This window comes from Lissotriton helveticus, chromosome 3_1, assembly GCF_964261635.1.
Source record: "Lissotriton helveticus chromosome 3_1, aLisHel1.1, whole genome shotgun sequence".
NCBI lineage: Eukaryota > Metazoa > Chordata > Amphibia > Caudata > Salamandridae > Lissotriton > Lissotriton helveticus.
Window position 1 is genome coordinate 1,040,096,290 of NC_136061.1, and position 13,760 is coordinate 1,040,110,049.

General features: G+C 45.0%; 1 protein-coding gene across 1 annotated transcript in view; it reads right to left on the reverse strand.

The window, feature by feature from the left end:
• The window catches only part of GORASP2 (golgi reassembly stacking protein 2), a 160,978-nt gene that overhangs the window by 92,282 nt on the left and 54,936 nt on the right, over positions 1-13,760 (reverse strand). Inside the window, exon 7 of the mRNA XM_078681586.1 lies at positions 5,989-6,115. Within this exon, the coding sequence (XP_078537712.1) occupies positions 5,989-6,115 (127 nt within the window). The remainder of the gene's footprint in view (positions 1-5,988; positions 6,116-13,760) is intronic.

Consider the following 13,760-nt stretch of genomic DNA (forward strand, 5'->3'; position numbering starts at 1 on the left):
TCTCTTGTATGAGAATAGAGACTGATCAATAAATAACACCTTTTTATTGAACACGCCCGTCTCTTCCTTTTCTCTACATTCTGATGAGACTAAGAATGCACGTACTGACTGAGTAAAATAAATTGCCTTTTGTTCACACGACTCTCGAGATATACTCTTGATTAGGGGAGAGCAAAGTTGTCATGTTCTATGGTTGTCAGAAACTAAATCCCTTCTTGTCTAATCAGGGAAGTTAAGTCCTCCTTGAACATTCGAGAAAGTTTCTAGTGAACTCTGAGCTAAGCTGGCAAACCCAAAACTTTAAGTCTAGTATCGACAGTAGTAGACCTAGTTAACGTCTGGCCTAGGCCTTTACTGCTGTAGGTATTATTCCAATGCGCAGAGCCTATTGGGATGATAGGAACTACACTACAGTAGGACAAAGTTGTGGCACTCCTGGATGAAGGCGCTTCTAGTGCCGAAACACGCGTTGAGAAGACCTACCTCATAGCCACCTTTTCATTATGTATTTATTATGAATTAATGTTGCATCTTATCCCTTCCAAATTATGTTTGTTCCTTGTTATCTTTGTGATTTTTATTACATTGAAAATCATGTTACTTTTGTATTTATGAACTGTTTATTACTTTTTTTAAAATAAGTCAAATAAAAATATGTTTTAATATAGTTACACTGTATTCATGCTGAGTTCCTAAATATCATGATGATGTTGGTATGATGAGTTGTTAGATTAATTGAACAGTATGACTGCCTAGGGTTCTTGCTTACAATTATACCATCTGGGATGCAACCCTTGCAATTCTTGTAGATGATCAGGTTGCTCAACCCAAGACTAGGAAAGCCTCTCCCAGAGTGCAATTCTGAGCCACATGATATGCCGCCAGTACAGGTGCAAAATGCGTCACACACATGGGCCGAAGGCTAAAGGACTGCAGGTCTTTAAAGGCTTCTCATTTAAAAACACAGGTTACAGCGCAAAAAGTTATTAACATGGATATACTGCATAGTTGTTTGTCAAAAACATGGATATACTGCATAGTCATTTTAATGACAAAGAATGTCAAACAGTTGGGCTCACAGAATCAACAAAAATCACTAAGGAATGTGCGAGTCAGCATGCCTCCAGGATGCCGCTTAGGTCTCAGAAACTCAAAGAAGAGTAGGAACAATCTACGTGCATCGGAGATCATGGGGGCAATGAGGGGGATGATCCCACAGGATATTTTGTCCATTTGTTTCGGTAGTTATTCCTTCAACTTAGCGACTGGGACTGTGACTGTCAGATCCAAAGGTTGCACAGATTTCCTTTATGCAAACCTAATAAAGGGCATGCAGTGCAGTACCCTCATGCCATCCTGATCTTCATTCTGAATTTTATGTTTAGGCAAAAAATATTCCAACTGGTTCACCCTGGTAGACCAGTTAAGGCCTATGTTATCAATTTTTTGTGAGATCTGACTTTTGGCTGTTGAGCGCAGATAGCGCCTGCGGGAAATGATTTCTGCTTTTAAAACATTGGATTTTATCGTCTCCTTATTGGAATCAGCAATTTTAAACGTCTCTTGGAAAGGCCAGACAATACACTGTCAAGGCCCGGAAAAAGGACAAGATTTACTGAAACAATGGTTCAGGGCAAACATTGAATGAATTATTTTCTCGTTTGTTCACCTTCTATGAAAATGGAATTAGGTAGCAGTGAACTGCTTTTTGTGACAAGCTTTTCCTTCCTAACCCCTTCGACGCTGATGGCGAGCTGGGCTCGTCATGAGGTAGCCTCCTCGCACGCTCATGACGAGCCCAGCTCGTCACGTAAAGTGCGATTTTGAAAAACCCAGCGTACGGGCGGATTTCCGCCTGCACGCATGCGGTTAATTTATTCTGCTTTTGGTTCAGGGCTAATTAATGTATCACAAGCTCGGGAAAATGCGGATTCATATAGATAAGTTTGGTCTTGGGTATCGGGATCTCCCTTTCTTTATCTTTCTTTTGGGGCTTCAGGTGCCAAGGATATATATCTAGCATTCTGGCTTTTGGCTGGGGTGGTGGGGGCTAACTGGCCGTGAGTTGTGCCATTAACCGCCCATCTGATGTGAGTCTCTGGTGTGCACCCACTCTGATGGGTCCCGGATCCTGTTGGGCAAAGTGGGGCAGGGATGGGATTGGGTGCAGGGGGGCTTTGGGAGGGGTGGGTCGAACTGGAGTCAGGGGAGGGGGGAAAGATGAAAGAAAAGGTAAAGACGTAGCACACATTGGATTGCATTAATCAATTGTTATGCTGTGCGTAGAGAAAAAAGTATTTCCTTATCAATAGATAACATGTTTGGTAATCATAATCAGGATGTGAATATTCTCTGTTGGAAGTCAATGGCCTGCATTCATTCTGCAACCAGGATAAGATATGTTAGAGAGGAGATACGTATACTTAAGCCCCAGCTCTTATGTGTTCAGGAGACTCACTTACAACCTGGGAAATACATAAATGAAACAACCTTGGCTATCACACTCTTGCAGCAGCTGTGAGGGATGCTCCTCATAGGGGGTGGCATTACTAACAAGGGGGAAGGAGTGGGCCACTTATTGGGTTCAAGTGGATAGCCTGGGGGAGATGGCAGATTGCTCACATAGGGACTGGAAGGATTCAGGTGACAGTGTGCACCATTTATGCCAACAATATAGATGACCCAGTCACATCTAAAAAACATTTGGGGGAGTGTAGTAAATGGCAGGCACCTGTAGTTATGTGTGGGAACTTTAACCTGACTCGTCATCCGGGGTAGACTCAACTACTTATGTACGCGGATGTATGACAAGTAAGCCTGGTTTCACATTTCACTCAGCAACCCATCACTCAACTTCTCGTATAAGTATGTTTTTCGTGAGTTATAGTATTCTACCATCATTAGCAATTCAACTTAAACCCATTTTCGGACCATATGTCGCTTTCATTATGCCTTAAAACAAGTGAATTGAATAATATTAACATTGTATAAGTGGATCTTTCATCGCGAACTACAACTAGATAAAGATTATATTAATTATATGGGTCCGTTCTGTGGGACTTTATCTGTGTCAATCCAGGGTCGAATAATAACAATATGATTTGGGATGCTCTCAAATCGTTTGTTAGCGGGTTAGACCACTAGCTTTGTTATTTACAAGAGCAGGACAGAATGAACTGCAAAGTTTAATGCAACAGGAGCTCATTGAATTAGAATTAGAGTACTCACTACTGCTCCAGTCCAATAAGGACCCTAATATTGCAATGGCTACATTTAAGAAAATAACTATGTTAAGGATGAAGCTGAACAAAAGGAGCTAGGATCTGGGACAGGACCTGTCTTGCGTATAGGGCAAAAGGTCTGTCAAGTTCCGAGAACAGCGAAGAGAAGGAGACATCTTTTCCCATTTCAGCTGAGAGACAAGAGTAGTACAAATCTTATAACAAGCCTCAGAGATGAGAGGGGTAATATATTTTACTGGCTGAGGGAAGCTGGTTCTTTATATAGTGGACCAAAATGAAGTACACTGTGTAAAGAGTCGAGGCAGCCCTTTCTAGTTTACAGATTTAAAAATGATAACACTTAATGCTCTCTTTTGTAGTAGTGTGGGAGAGCAGTTTAGGATCATCAAAGGGTAGTGATAAGCATTTGTTGTACACACAGAGGTAATAAATGAGACACACAAGAAAAAAAGAAAAAACAATTTAGAAAAATAAGTCGTATTTGTACATACATTTTGATACCAAGAACTTCGTTATGCAGCAAGTACTTTTTAAAATATAAATATTTACATGTAAGTAATATGTTCACTTAAATGCGTCTTTACCTAGCAATGCTTTCTTATAAGAAAAAAGGCATATGTAGCATACAGTTATTTAAAGTGGGTTTCTGGGAGGCTCTTTTGCAACTTAGGGTCGTGGAGTCAAGGTCAAGAGTACCACCAGCAGTTACTCGTTATCTGCCCTGGGGTATCCGGGTGCTGGTTGGGTTGGTAGCTTTGCGGGCTAAGCAGGTGGAAAGAAGGGGACCAATCTAGAAACATACTGCAGAGGGGGACTTGTGGACAAGTCTGGGTGCTCCCAACAGAGGGCTTGGGTCACAATGGTCCTGGAAACAAGGGGGTACAGCCGGTTTGTCAGCATCCCAGCCCGGGTGCTCGGGCGAAGAGTGGATAGGTCGGCTGGACTCCGCATCCTAGATCCTTGCGGTTGTTGGTCTTGCAGGTTGAGGGTGCAGAAAACAGGAGTGCAGCTGGGCCACTCTGGAAGTGGGTCTCTGTGGTGCCGATGTCCCTCGTCAACTGCTAAGTCTGGAAGCTGTTAGAGTCCCGACTGGACTTAAACAGACCTTGGCTGTTGCAAAGGGTTAGGTATCCCGGATATTGGTCATGTATGGCACTGGTCGGTCCTGGTGTCCTCTCACCCGGTAGGGGGGGTCTGATCTGACCTTTAGGAGCAGAGGTGCCTCTTCCTGGGGGGATGCTAAGTCGGGCAGGCTGTGAGCGGCAACCTAGTAAACCGGACTCTGCTTCTTCGGTGCCTGCGGACTGCAGGGGAGTAGCTCCTCTATTCCAAGGGAGACTTCTGTCAATTTGCAAAGGGCTTGCAGTCTACCGGGGTTCTTGGTATATGCTCAGCTGCAGGGCGAGTCACTCGAGAATGGTGCCGGCAGGTTTTGGTGCCTAAAGTCCACAGCAGTCTACAGTTTTCGTTGCATCGAGCCTCTTGTTTCTCCTCTTCTTCTGGATCCTTTGATATCCGCATCCTGGCATCAGGAGTGCACCAAAAAACTAAATTTAGGGGTGTTAAGGGGAGTGACAGGTGATAGCCAATGGGCTACTTCCCTTTAGGGTGACTACACACTCTATATGACCGCTTGTTGGGATAAGTTGACTTAACCCTGACCCAGTGAGAATAATTCCACCAAAACCAAGATAGTGAAATTCTAAGTTTCGTATTCACATCACGTAGTCCACCTTAGGGAAGGGGCTAGCCTGATAGAGAACACACCTCCTGATTCCACCTGTCCTGGTACCAAATGGGCCAGGGGCAGGGGTGACATTTCCCAGTTCTGGGGAATGCCTGGTCAACATGTCAAAGGCAGCAGAAGCCTTTGCAGCCTCCTTCCTTCATATGCTGATCACTTAGGCATCCTCCTTGGAGGAGGTGACAACACCTCCAGCTGGAACAGGCATTGTTTCTGCCCCCGGAGAGGTGTAAAGGGTCAGAAAAATGTCTGTGGTGGCAGGCTGCTCTACATCATTCAGCCAGTACACTAGTAGTCAGTAGGTTTTCAGGGGGCACCTCTAAGGTGCCATCAGGCATGCATGTATTTATAAATCCAACACTGTAATCAGTGTGGGTTTAATAATACAAGATATTGGATACCAAACATCCTTGGTTTCAGTGAAGCCATCATGTAACTGGGGAACTCATAAATACCAGTGTCCAGCAAATGTACTTAAAATGGCGTACCTGTTCACTTGTAATATATAAGAATCAACTTAGACATCACAGGGGTATATCTCCTCAAGGAGATATGTCCACACATGTAGTATAGTGCACCCTGTCTTAGGGCTGTAAGCCTGCTGTAGGGGTAACTTACCTATACCGCATGCAGTGTCTGTAGACATCAAAACACACAAGATGATGGACGGAATGTTGCACACTGGCAAAACATTCACCCCCAGTCACAGAACTGGGTTTAATCCATCGTTAGTTTGCTCACCAAGCCACCCCAGTTCAGACATGGCCGGTCCTAGGATGCTTGATTCCGGTCCAGGGAAGACATGGCTTGGCAGTTCGGGCTGGACTGTTCTCATGAGGCACTGGGCCTAAATCCATCGTTTTTTTGCACTCCACACCACCCCAGTTCAGACATGGCCATATGCAAATCACCCTTGTTGCAATTTGACTATTGTATATATCTGCTATATTCTTTTACAATAAAAAAATAAAAAAGGAGAACAATCTGGCAGAAGTCACAAACCTGTACTTGGAACATTTCCAACCGTGGATGGGTTTGATGCAATAGAAAGTCCTGAAAGACTTGATTCAATTCCAGTCGGAGGAGGAGGAGGTAATGACGGTAGAGAATTTGATGAAGAAAGTTGAACCTTATAAATCAAAAAATAAGTATTTTTTAAATTAACAACCAGACTCTTTCATTAATGTACAAGCTGCACTTTTGTCATTCATTAAGCAAATCTGCCTTTTATTTTAGGCAATCAAAGAAACAAACACGTGCATCGGTTGCCATCCACATATGTATGACGGAAAGGTTTCTTACCTGTAATTTTATTAAACAACACACCCATTTTCATCATTAACAACCACTATAATAATTCTGCAGGTCTAGGTAGATTCTCTAATACTCTTTTTAACCAATTTTTTTTAAATATAATCACGTTAAAATAATGCATTTGTTGACTTTTGAAAAAATGCCAATTACGAGTTACATAGGGCATTAAGAGCTGCCAATGACTGCTTCAATCGCTGTAGCAGTCACTATTACATATGTTTTGCTTCTAGATTCCGGAGAGACAACACATTTCTACATTGTGGTGAAGGTTGTGAGGGACAGGTATTAAAACTTAAGATACCAAAAACTAAGATGTGGCCTGTAACTGTGCTGACAAAACAAAGCATCAGATGATTTGTGCCCTAGGGTAACAATAAGTAACACCCCCGCAATACAGTGTTTTTTCCTCAATATTTTTCAGCAAATGTTGAAGTGATTATATCAATGAAGTTATAGAAGATGTCATGACTGATGCAATATGTGGGGTAATCAATAGAGCATGGTGAGGGTTACAGGGACATTATAGTTAGGTTCTGAATTGACTTGGCACAAAATCATATTGAGATCAAAGTCTTTTGTGCCCGGTGCTGGTTATATTAATGTGCGCGCTAAAAACAAACCATAGAAATTCACTGGAAAAAAACAAAGGTTACAGTTACGTTATAGTTAGATTCTTAATTTACTTGCACAAAACCATAGAAATTCAGCAGTTATAGTTATACTTACAGTCAAACTTATGCTAAGAAACTATGCGTCTTCTCACGTTACTTCATTGCACAAGGTATAGTTTCTTCAGATTAGTTTAACTACAAGTATAACTTTAACTGCTGAATTTCTATGGTTTTGTGCAAGTAAATTAATGAACTTCTATGTTTCTTTTTTTAGCACGCACATTAATATAACCAGCACCGCACACAAAAGACTTTGATCTCAATATCATCCGAAGTTCACACTCCGATATTATCAATAAACATACTGGCTTCATAAATTAAATTATACACAATTTTCACTTCTCCATTCGTTTAGAAAAAATACAATGCCCATATTCCACTGCACCAATGGGACTCATATCCACTATGTCCCAAACTCAATTCTTAATTATATCCATTACTGTAAAGCACTAAGAACCGAGTTTGGGACATTGATAATATTGGAGTGTGAGAACTTCTGATGATATTAAGATCAAAGTATTTCATATGTCGCTGGCTTATACTCAATTGCATGTCATCTGGTGCAATCATTATCCACTTGTAGTCCGTTCTCACTGTTCATTGCAGTTTAAAAAGCAACTGACCAGTCCTAAATTTATGTGATCAAGACCCTGATTGGGTCGAAACGAGTCATGACAGACAGCCTGCTGAAATGAAATATCTATCAGATTACCTGATGGTGTGGCTCATTTCTATGCTTTTGGATGGTGGAAGTGTATTCTCTTTGAATAAACACTACGGTGATACCCGCCCATGAACCCGGGCACGCGAGGAAGGGCATTCCTAGCGTCACATTGGTGGCGAAGATAAATAGGATATATGCTCAAGAGCTTTCTCAAATGTTGTGTGTCTGTTGACATTTTTGCACCAGTGTTCCAAATCCTTCGGCATTATAAAATCCCTTTTAGGAGTGCTTGATTCAGTGTTATGGTTAGTTGAAGTGTCACCTTCAACATCAGATTCAAAGCGCTTTTGATGTTTGTATAGGATGGCGACTTTCTGTTTCTGCTTTCTCCCCAAGTACCCTCCCCTGTTTTAGGTGCCCGAGAACCCAGTTCCTGGAGACATCCCTAGTTGGTACTCTCTGGTCTCTCACCAGTATAGATTTAAACAATGTCCTAAGGTAATCATCTCGATACAGAAAAGGGGGTGGTGATGAACAGAGTGTCTGAATTAAGCAGACCACTCTTACCCAGTCCAAAGATCAGGGCTTGATCCATCACCGTTATTTATCTCACTGCCCCATCCCAGCTCAGAACCTGGCTATATGCAAATTAGTCTGTCCCTGGCCCAGTGCATCATGGGAACAGGGCAGACCAAACTACCAAGCCAATTCTTCACCAGAAAGGAGACAAGCTACCGGGGACCGGTTTCTGGCATTTCAGCCTCTTCGGCCCGGCTTGCTTGAATCCTGATGGAGCAGTGAGAAAGGGACTCATGTCTGAGTATACCCTGCCACACCTATAGTGGCCAAAAACGATACAGAAAAGGGGGTGGTGATGAACAGAGTGTCTGAATTAAGCAGACCACTCTTACCCAGTCCAAAGATCAGGGCTTTATCCATCACCGTTATTTATCTCACTGCCCCATCCCAGCTCAGAACCTGGCTATATGCAAATTAGTCTGTCCCTGGCCCAGTGCATCATGGGAACAGGGCAGACCAAACTACCAAGCCAATTCTTCACCAGAAAGGAGACAAGCTACCGGGGACCGGTTTCTGGCATTTCAGCCTCTTCGGCCCGGCTTGCTTGAATCCTGATGGAGCAGTGAGAAAGGGACTCATGTCTGAGTATACCCTGCCACACCTATAGTGGCCAAAAACGATACAGAAAAGGGGGTGGTGATGAACAGAGTGTCTGAATTAAGCAGACCACTCTTACCCAGTCCAAAGATCAGGGCTTGATCCATCACCGTTATTTATCTCACTGCCCCATCCCAGCTCAGAACCTGGCTATATGCAAATTAGTCTGTCCCTGGCCCAGTGCATCATGGGAACAGGGCAGACCAAACTACCAAGCCAATTCTTCACCAGAAAGAAGACAAGCTACCGGGGACCGGTTTCTGGCATTTCAGCCTCTTCGGCCCGGCTTGCTTGAATCCTGATGGAGCAGTGAGAAAGGGACTCATGTCTGAGTATACCCTGCCACACCTATAGTGGCCAAAAACGATACAGAAAAGGGGGTGGTGATGAACAGAGTGTCTGAATTAAGCAGACCACTCTTACCCAGTCCAAAGATCAGGGCTTGATCCATCACCGTTATTTATCTCACTGCCCCATCCCAGCTCAGAACCTGGCTATATGCAAATTAGTCTGTCCCTGGCCCAGTGCATCATGGGAACAGGGCAGACCAAACTACCAAGCCAATTCTTCACCAGAAAGGAGACAAGCTACCGGGGACCGGTTTCTGGCATTTCAGCCTCTTCGGCCCGGCTTGCTATGAATCCTGATGGAGCAGTGAGAAAGGGACTCATGTCTGAGTATACCCTGCCACACCTATAGTGGCCAAAAACAATACAGAAAAGGGGGTGGTGATGAACAGAGTGTCTGAATTAAGCAGACCACTCTTACCCAGTCCAAAGATCAGGGCTTGATCCATCACCGTTATTTATCTCACTGCCCCATCCCAGCTCAGAACCTGGCTATATGCAAATTAGTCTGTCCCTGGCCCAGTGCATCATGGGAACAGGGCAGACCAAACTACCAAGCCAATTCTTCACCAGAAAGGAGACAAGCTACCGGGGACCGGTTTCTGGCATTTCAGCCTCTTCGGCCCGGCTTGCTTGAATCCTGATGGAGCAGTGAGAAAGGGACTCATGTCTGAGTATACCCTGCCACACCTATAGTGGCCAAAAACGATACAGAAAAGGGGGTGGTGATGAACAGAGTGTCTGAATTAAGCAGACCACTCTTACCCAGTCCAAAGATCAGGGCTTGATCCATCACCGTTATTTATCTCACTGCCCCATCCCAGCTCAGAACCTGGCTATATGCAAATTAGTCTGTCCCTGGCCCAGTGCATCATGGGAACAGGGCAGACCAAACTACCAAGCCAATTCTTCACCAGAAAGGAGACAAGCTACCGGGGACCGGTTTCTGGCATTTCAGCCTCTTCGGCCCGGCTTGCTTGAATCCTGATGGAGCAGTGAGAAAGGGACTCATGTCTGAGTATACCCTGCCACACCTATAGTGGCCAAAAACGATACAGAAAAGGGGGTGGTGATGAACAGAGTGTCTGAATTAAGCAGACCACTCTTACCCAGTCCAAAGATCAGGGCTTGATCCATCACCGTTATTTATCTCACTGCCCCATCCCAGCTCAGAACCTGGCTATATGCAAATTAGTCTGTCCCTGGCCCAGTGCATCATGGGAACAGGGCAGACCAAACTACCAAGCCAATTCTTCACCAGAAAGGAGACAAGCTACCGGGGACCGGTTTCTGGCATTTCAGCCTCTTCGGCCCGGCTTGCTTGAATCCTGATGGAGCAGTGAGAAAGGGACTCATGTCTGAGTATACCCTGCCACACCTATAGTGGCCAAAAACGATACAGAAAAGGTAATCATCTAGCACATAACATTTCATAGACAGTCTGATGTTTTTGCCAGCGTAATATGAGTGTTTTGGGTTTTAATCTCACACAGTGTATATTGCTGTTATCCCGCAATAAACACCAGTGTTACACTGGAATATCCCCTGCATGATAAATGGGCACGCACCACTGCCCTGAGTGAACAACTGCATGTGAATTGGAATCCTGACTGCAATCAAGTCAATCTGGCGCTGGCACAGAGGCCTAGGCCTGCCCATAGTAACAAAGGTGCAAAATCTATGACCTGGAGACATGGACCTGGAGACATTAATGACATGGGACTGCTGTCCGTATCCTTGGGTAGTCCTATATAATAGTGGTAGCAGTTTAACAGGTTTTTATGAATCATTAGTATGGCCTCATGCCCTGTTCTGTGTTAAAGGAGAGTGTGGTTTACAGACAACTTTCGTGTTTCAGTTCTGTGAACCCCAGTTCTTTAGGCTGACAATCCGTGTGTATGCAAAGGGGATATGTAAAATTAGTCAGACTCGCAAAATGCAGAGTCCTACTCCCAAACTATTAGGAACCTTTGATTTAGACTGGCACACCAACTTGGGTGGATACAGCTTCCGAAGCTGCTGACAGTGTATTGCTTACATTCCAATAGCTGGAGGGTGGAGACCCAGACACTGGAGTGAGGATCGAGGCAGAGCTACACTTAGAACTGGAATGAAGTCCTTGGTAACAGAGGTTTGCTGTTTAGTTCTTCCTGGGCACTATCATTCTGTCGATGGTAGAGATAAGGAGTGGAACTGCAATATCTGTTCACGGTACTAGAAGTTTCTAGGCTGGGTCTGCTCTTTTGTCTGACCTCTTGACCGCATAAGAAAGCCTCATGACAGTCAGATCCAGAGACTGCAAACTTCACTGTTAGGAAAGACTGCCCCAGAAGAGAAACTGAGTAGGATTACGGCTTGAGGAACATACCAGAGAAGACCGCGAGATGGAGCTAAACCAGGAGTAACTTGTGTGTGTTGTTTAGGTCTCCTGGGTGGTTCCCGTTGTACACTGCATCAAGAATATCAAGAACCAGTGCCTGTTCCTCCATGGGGGCGTTTGGGCGGCGCCCCCTGCTTTCTCGCCGTGCGAGAAGGCAGAAACAAATGGTAGTTATATAACTACCATTTGCGATTTGTTTCTGCCTTCTCGCAAGGCGAGAAAGCACAACACTTCCTGGTTTAGAGTGAGTGGGTGCGTTACTCGAGGGCAGGGGGGAGTGGCTTGCCCACTGTTGTTAATACTGACTGTTCGGGCAGCCTGAGGCCGCCCAAATAGACAGTATTAACAAAAGTGGCAAAGCCACTCCCCCCTGCCCTCGAGTAACGCACCCACTCACTCTCCCTGTTCTCTGTATGCTGCAGCAGCAGCATACAGAGAAAAAAAATGACGTAGCCTGGGGCAGCCGATCGCACCAATGAAAAACGCGGGAGTGGAGGGGAGGGGAGGGAGGCTGCCTGCCGCGCCGCCTTCCTGATGACGTGCTGCAGGGAGTTGAAGAAGTTGAAAACGAGGAAGGCGGGAGTCGGGACGAGTCTCCGGACGGTAAGTTTATTTGTTTTTATTTGATATATATTTGTGGCCTGTTTGTTCTAAAATGTATGTCCTTCTGGCACATGGGGTGGGGAGACGGTGAACAGTGGGGTGTGTAATATTCTGAGTTTCCTTTCCTTGATTTTTAAGCAGCCCTGGGCTGGCCTTTAATTCGACTCTAGTAACATACTTTGTGTGCGTTGATCGAGGTATCCCGAAAGATCCACTCCCCCTTACTGACGAGTGTGAGCTGTGCATGCTTTTGTGTGTATGGCTGCGGATTTCCTGAGGCCCATTTCCCGGCACGTGTCAGTATGTGTTTTTCGTGTAGCTTTGTTTCCTATATAGTGTGGCGCGATTGGTGCATGTGCCTGCGTGTGCTGCTGTACACTACCCTTGTTCCTAAACTCAACTCCGTATGTGTGTGCCTTACGTTGTGTGGTATGCAGGGCGGCCCTCCACGGGAAGTTGGACGGGCTGTGTATCCGCGGCTTGCCAGACACTAAAACCTGTGGTGTTTGTCCGAAGTTGAGTGGTTTGCAGGTTGGTCTTGTTGGGTGTGTTAAATCAGCTTGTCTGTGAGTGTGGGCTGTAGTGTCGCACTCTTCTCTAGTGTTTTCCCGTGTTTACCCTTCAGGCCTCGGCCCTGTACTCTCAGTAGGTGATCTGAGTCGCCTCTAGGTGTCTGAATGAGAGCAGGTTGCTGGAGGATGTTTATAACGACCCAAAACTGAGACCTGGAGTTGAGGCTGAAGGGAGGCAGTGCGAGTTTCTCACACTGTCAGTGTGTCATAAACATTTTAGAATACCTGCTCATCCAATCCTTGGTCTCTCTGTATCTCACACAAACCAATGGTCATATGTGCAAATTGCAACTGTGCCTGCGCAGTGAGGCCTTTTCTACATGCGGTACTGTGCGAGCGAAGCAGTACGACAATAATGTTACGCCCCCCCCACTTTCAAATGTCACCAGCCGCCACTGTCAAGAACAAAGCATCAACGTGGCACCTGCCATCCTATATGTGCCTTGGAGAATGGTGCTGCCGCTGCCCGACATCAGTGTTGAATATACCTTGTTACAGCCGACCCAGATGCGCTGATTAGCCTGGAGGCCACCAGTGCCAAAGACTCACACCTCTGAGGACTGGAGACTGCAACAGCCATGGGTCTGTACCCAGCATCTGCGTCCACAACTTCCTAAGGTGAGAGCCCACCATGCAGTCCTGCCGCGCTGACCCCTGCCCAGGAGCTCCTGCCTGCACTTTGGCATGCTAAATGGAGTCCAAACCCATTTACAAACTAGGTGTTTGGAAATAACCAGGCACAGGTTACTGCATCAAGTGCAAAACTCACCGGATGTTGTGGAAATCTCTAAATGATCAGAACATTTAAATATCTTTTGCTCCAAATGTGTGACCAGGAAAAGGTCTGCTAGAATTGTGAGATCTGATTTTTGCCTGTATTTGACAAAAGAACACTGCTTTTCCTGTAAAAACCAATGGAAATGGTGGAACCAAACAATCAAAAACTGGTGATGATGGCTAGAACAGCATTTTCTTTTATATAGGGAGTCTCATTACAGAAAAAACATGTTCAAAGATTTAAACAAAGGCTGGTTCTTTTGGAAGGAT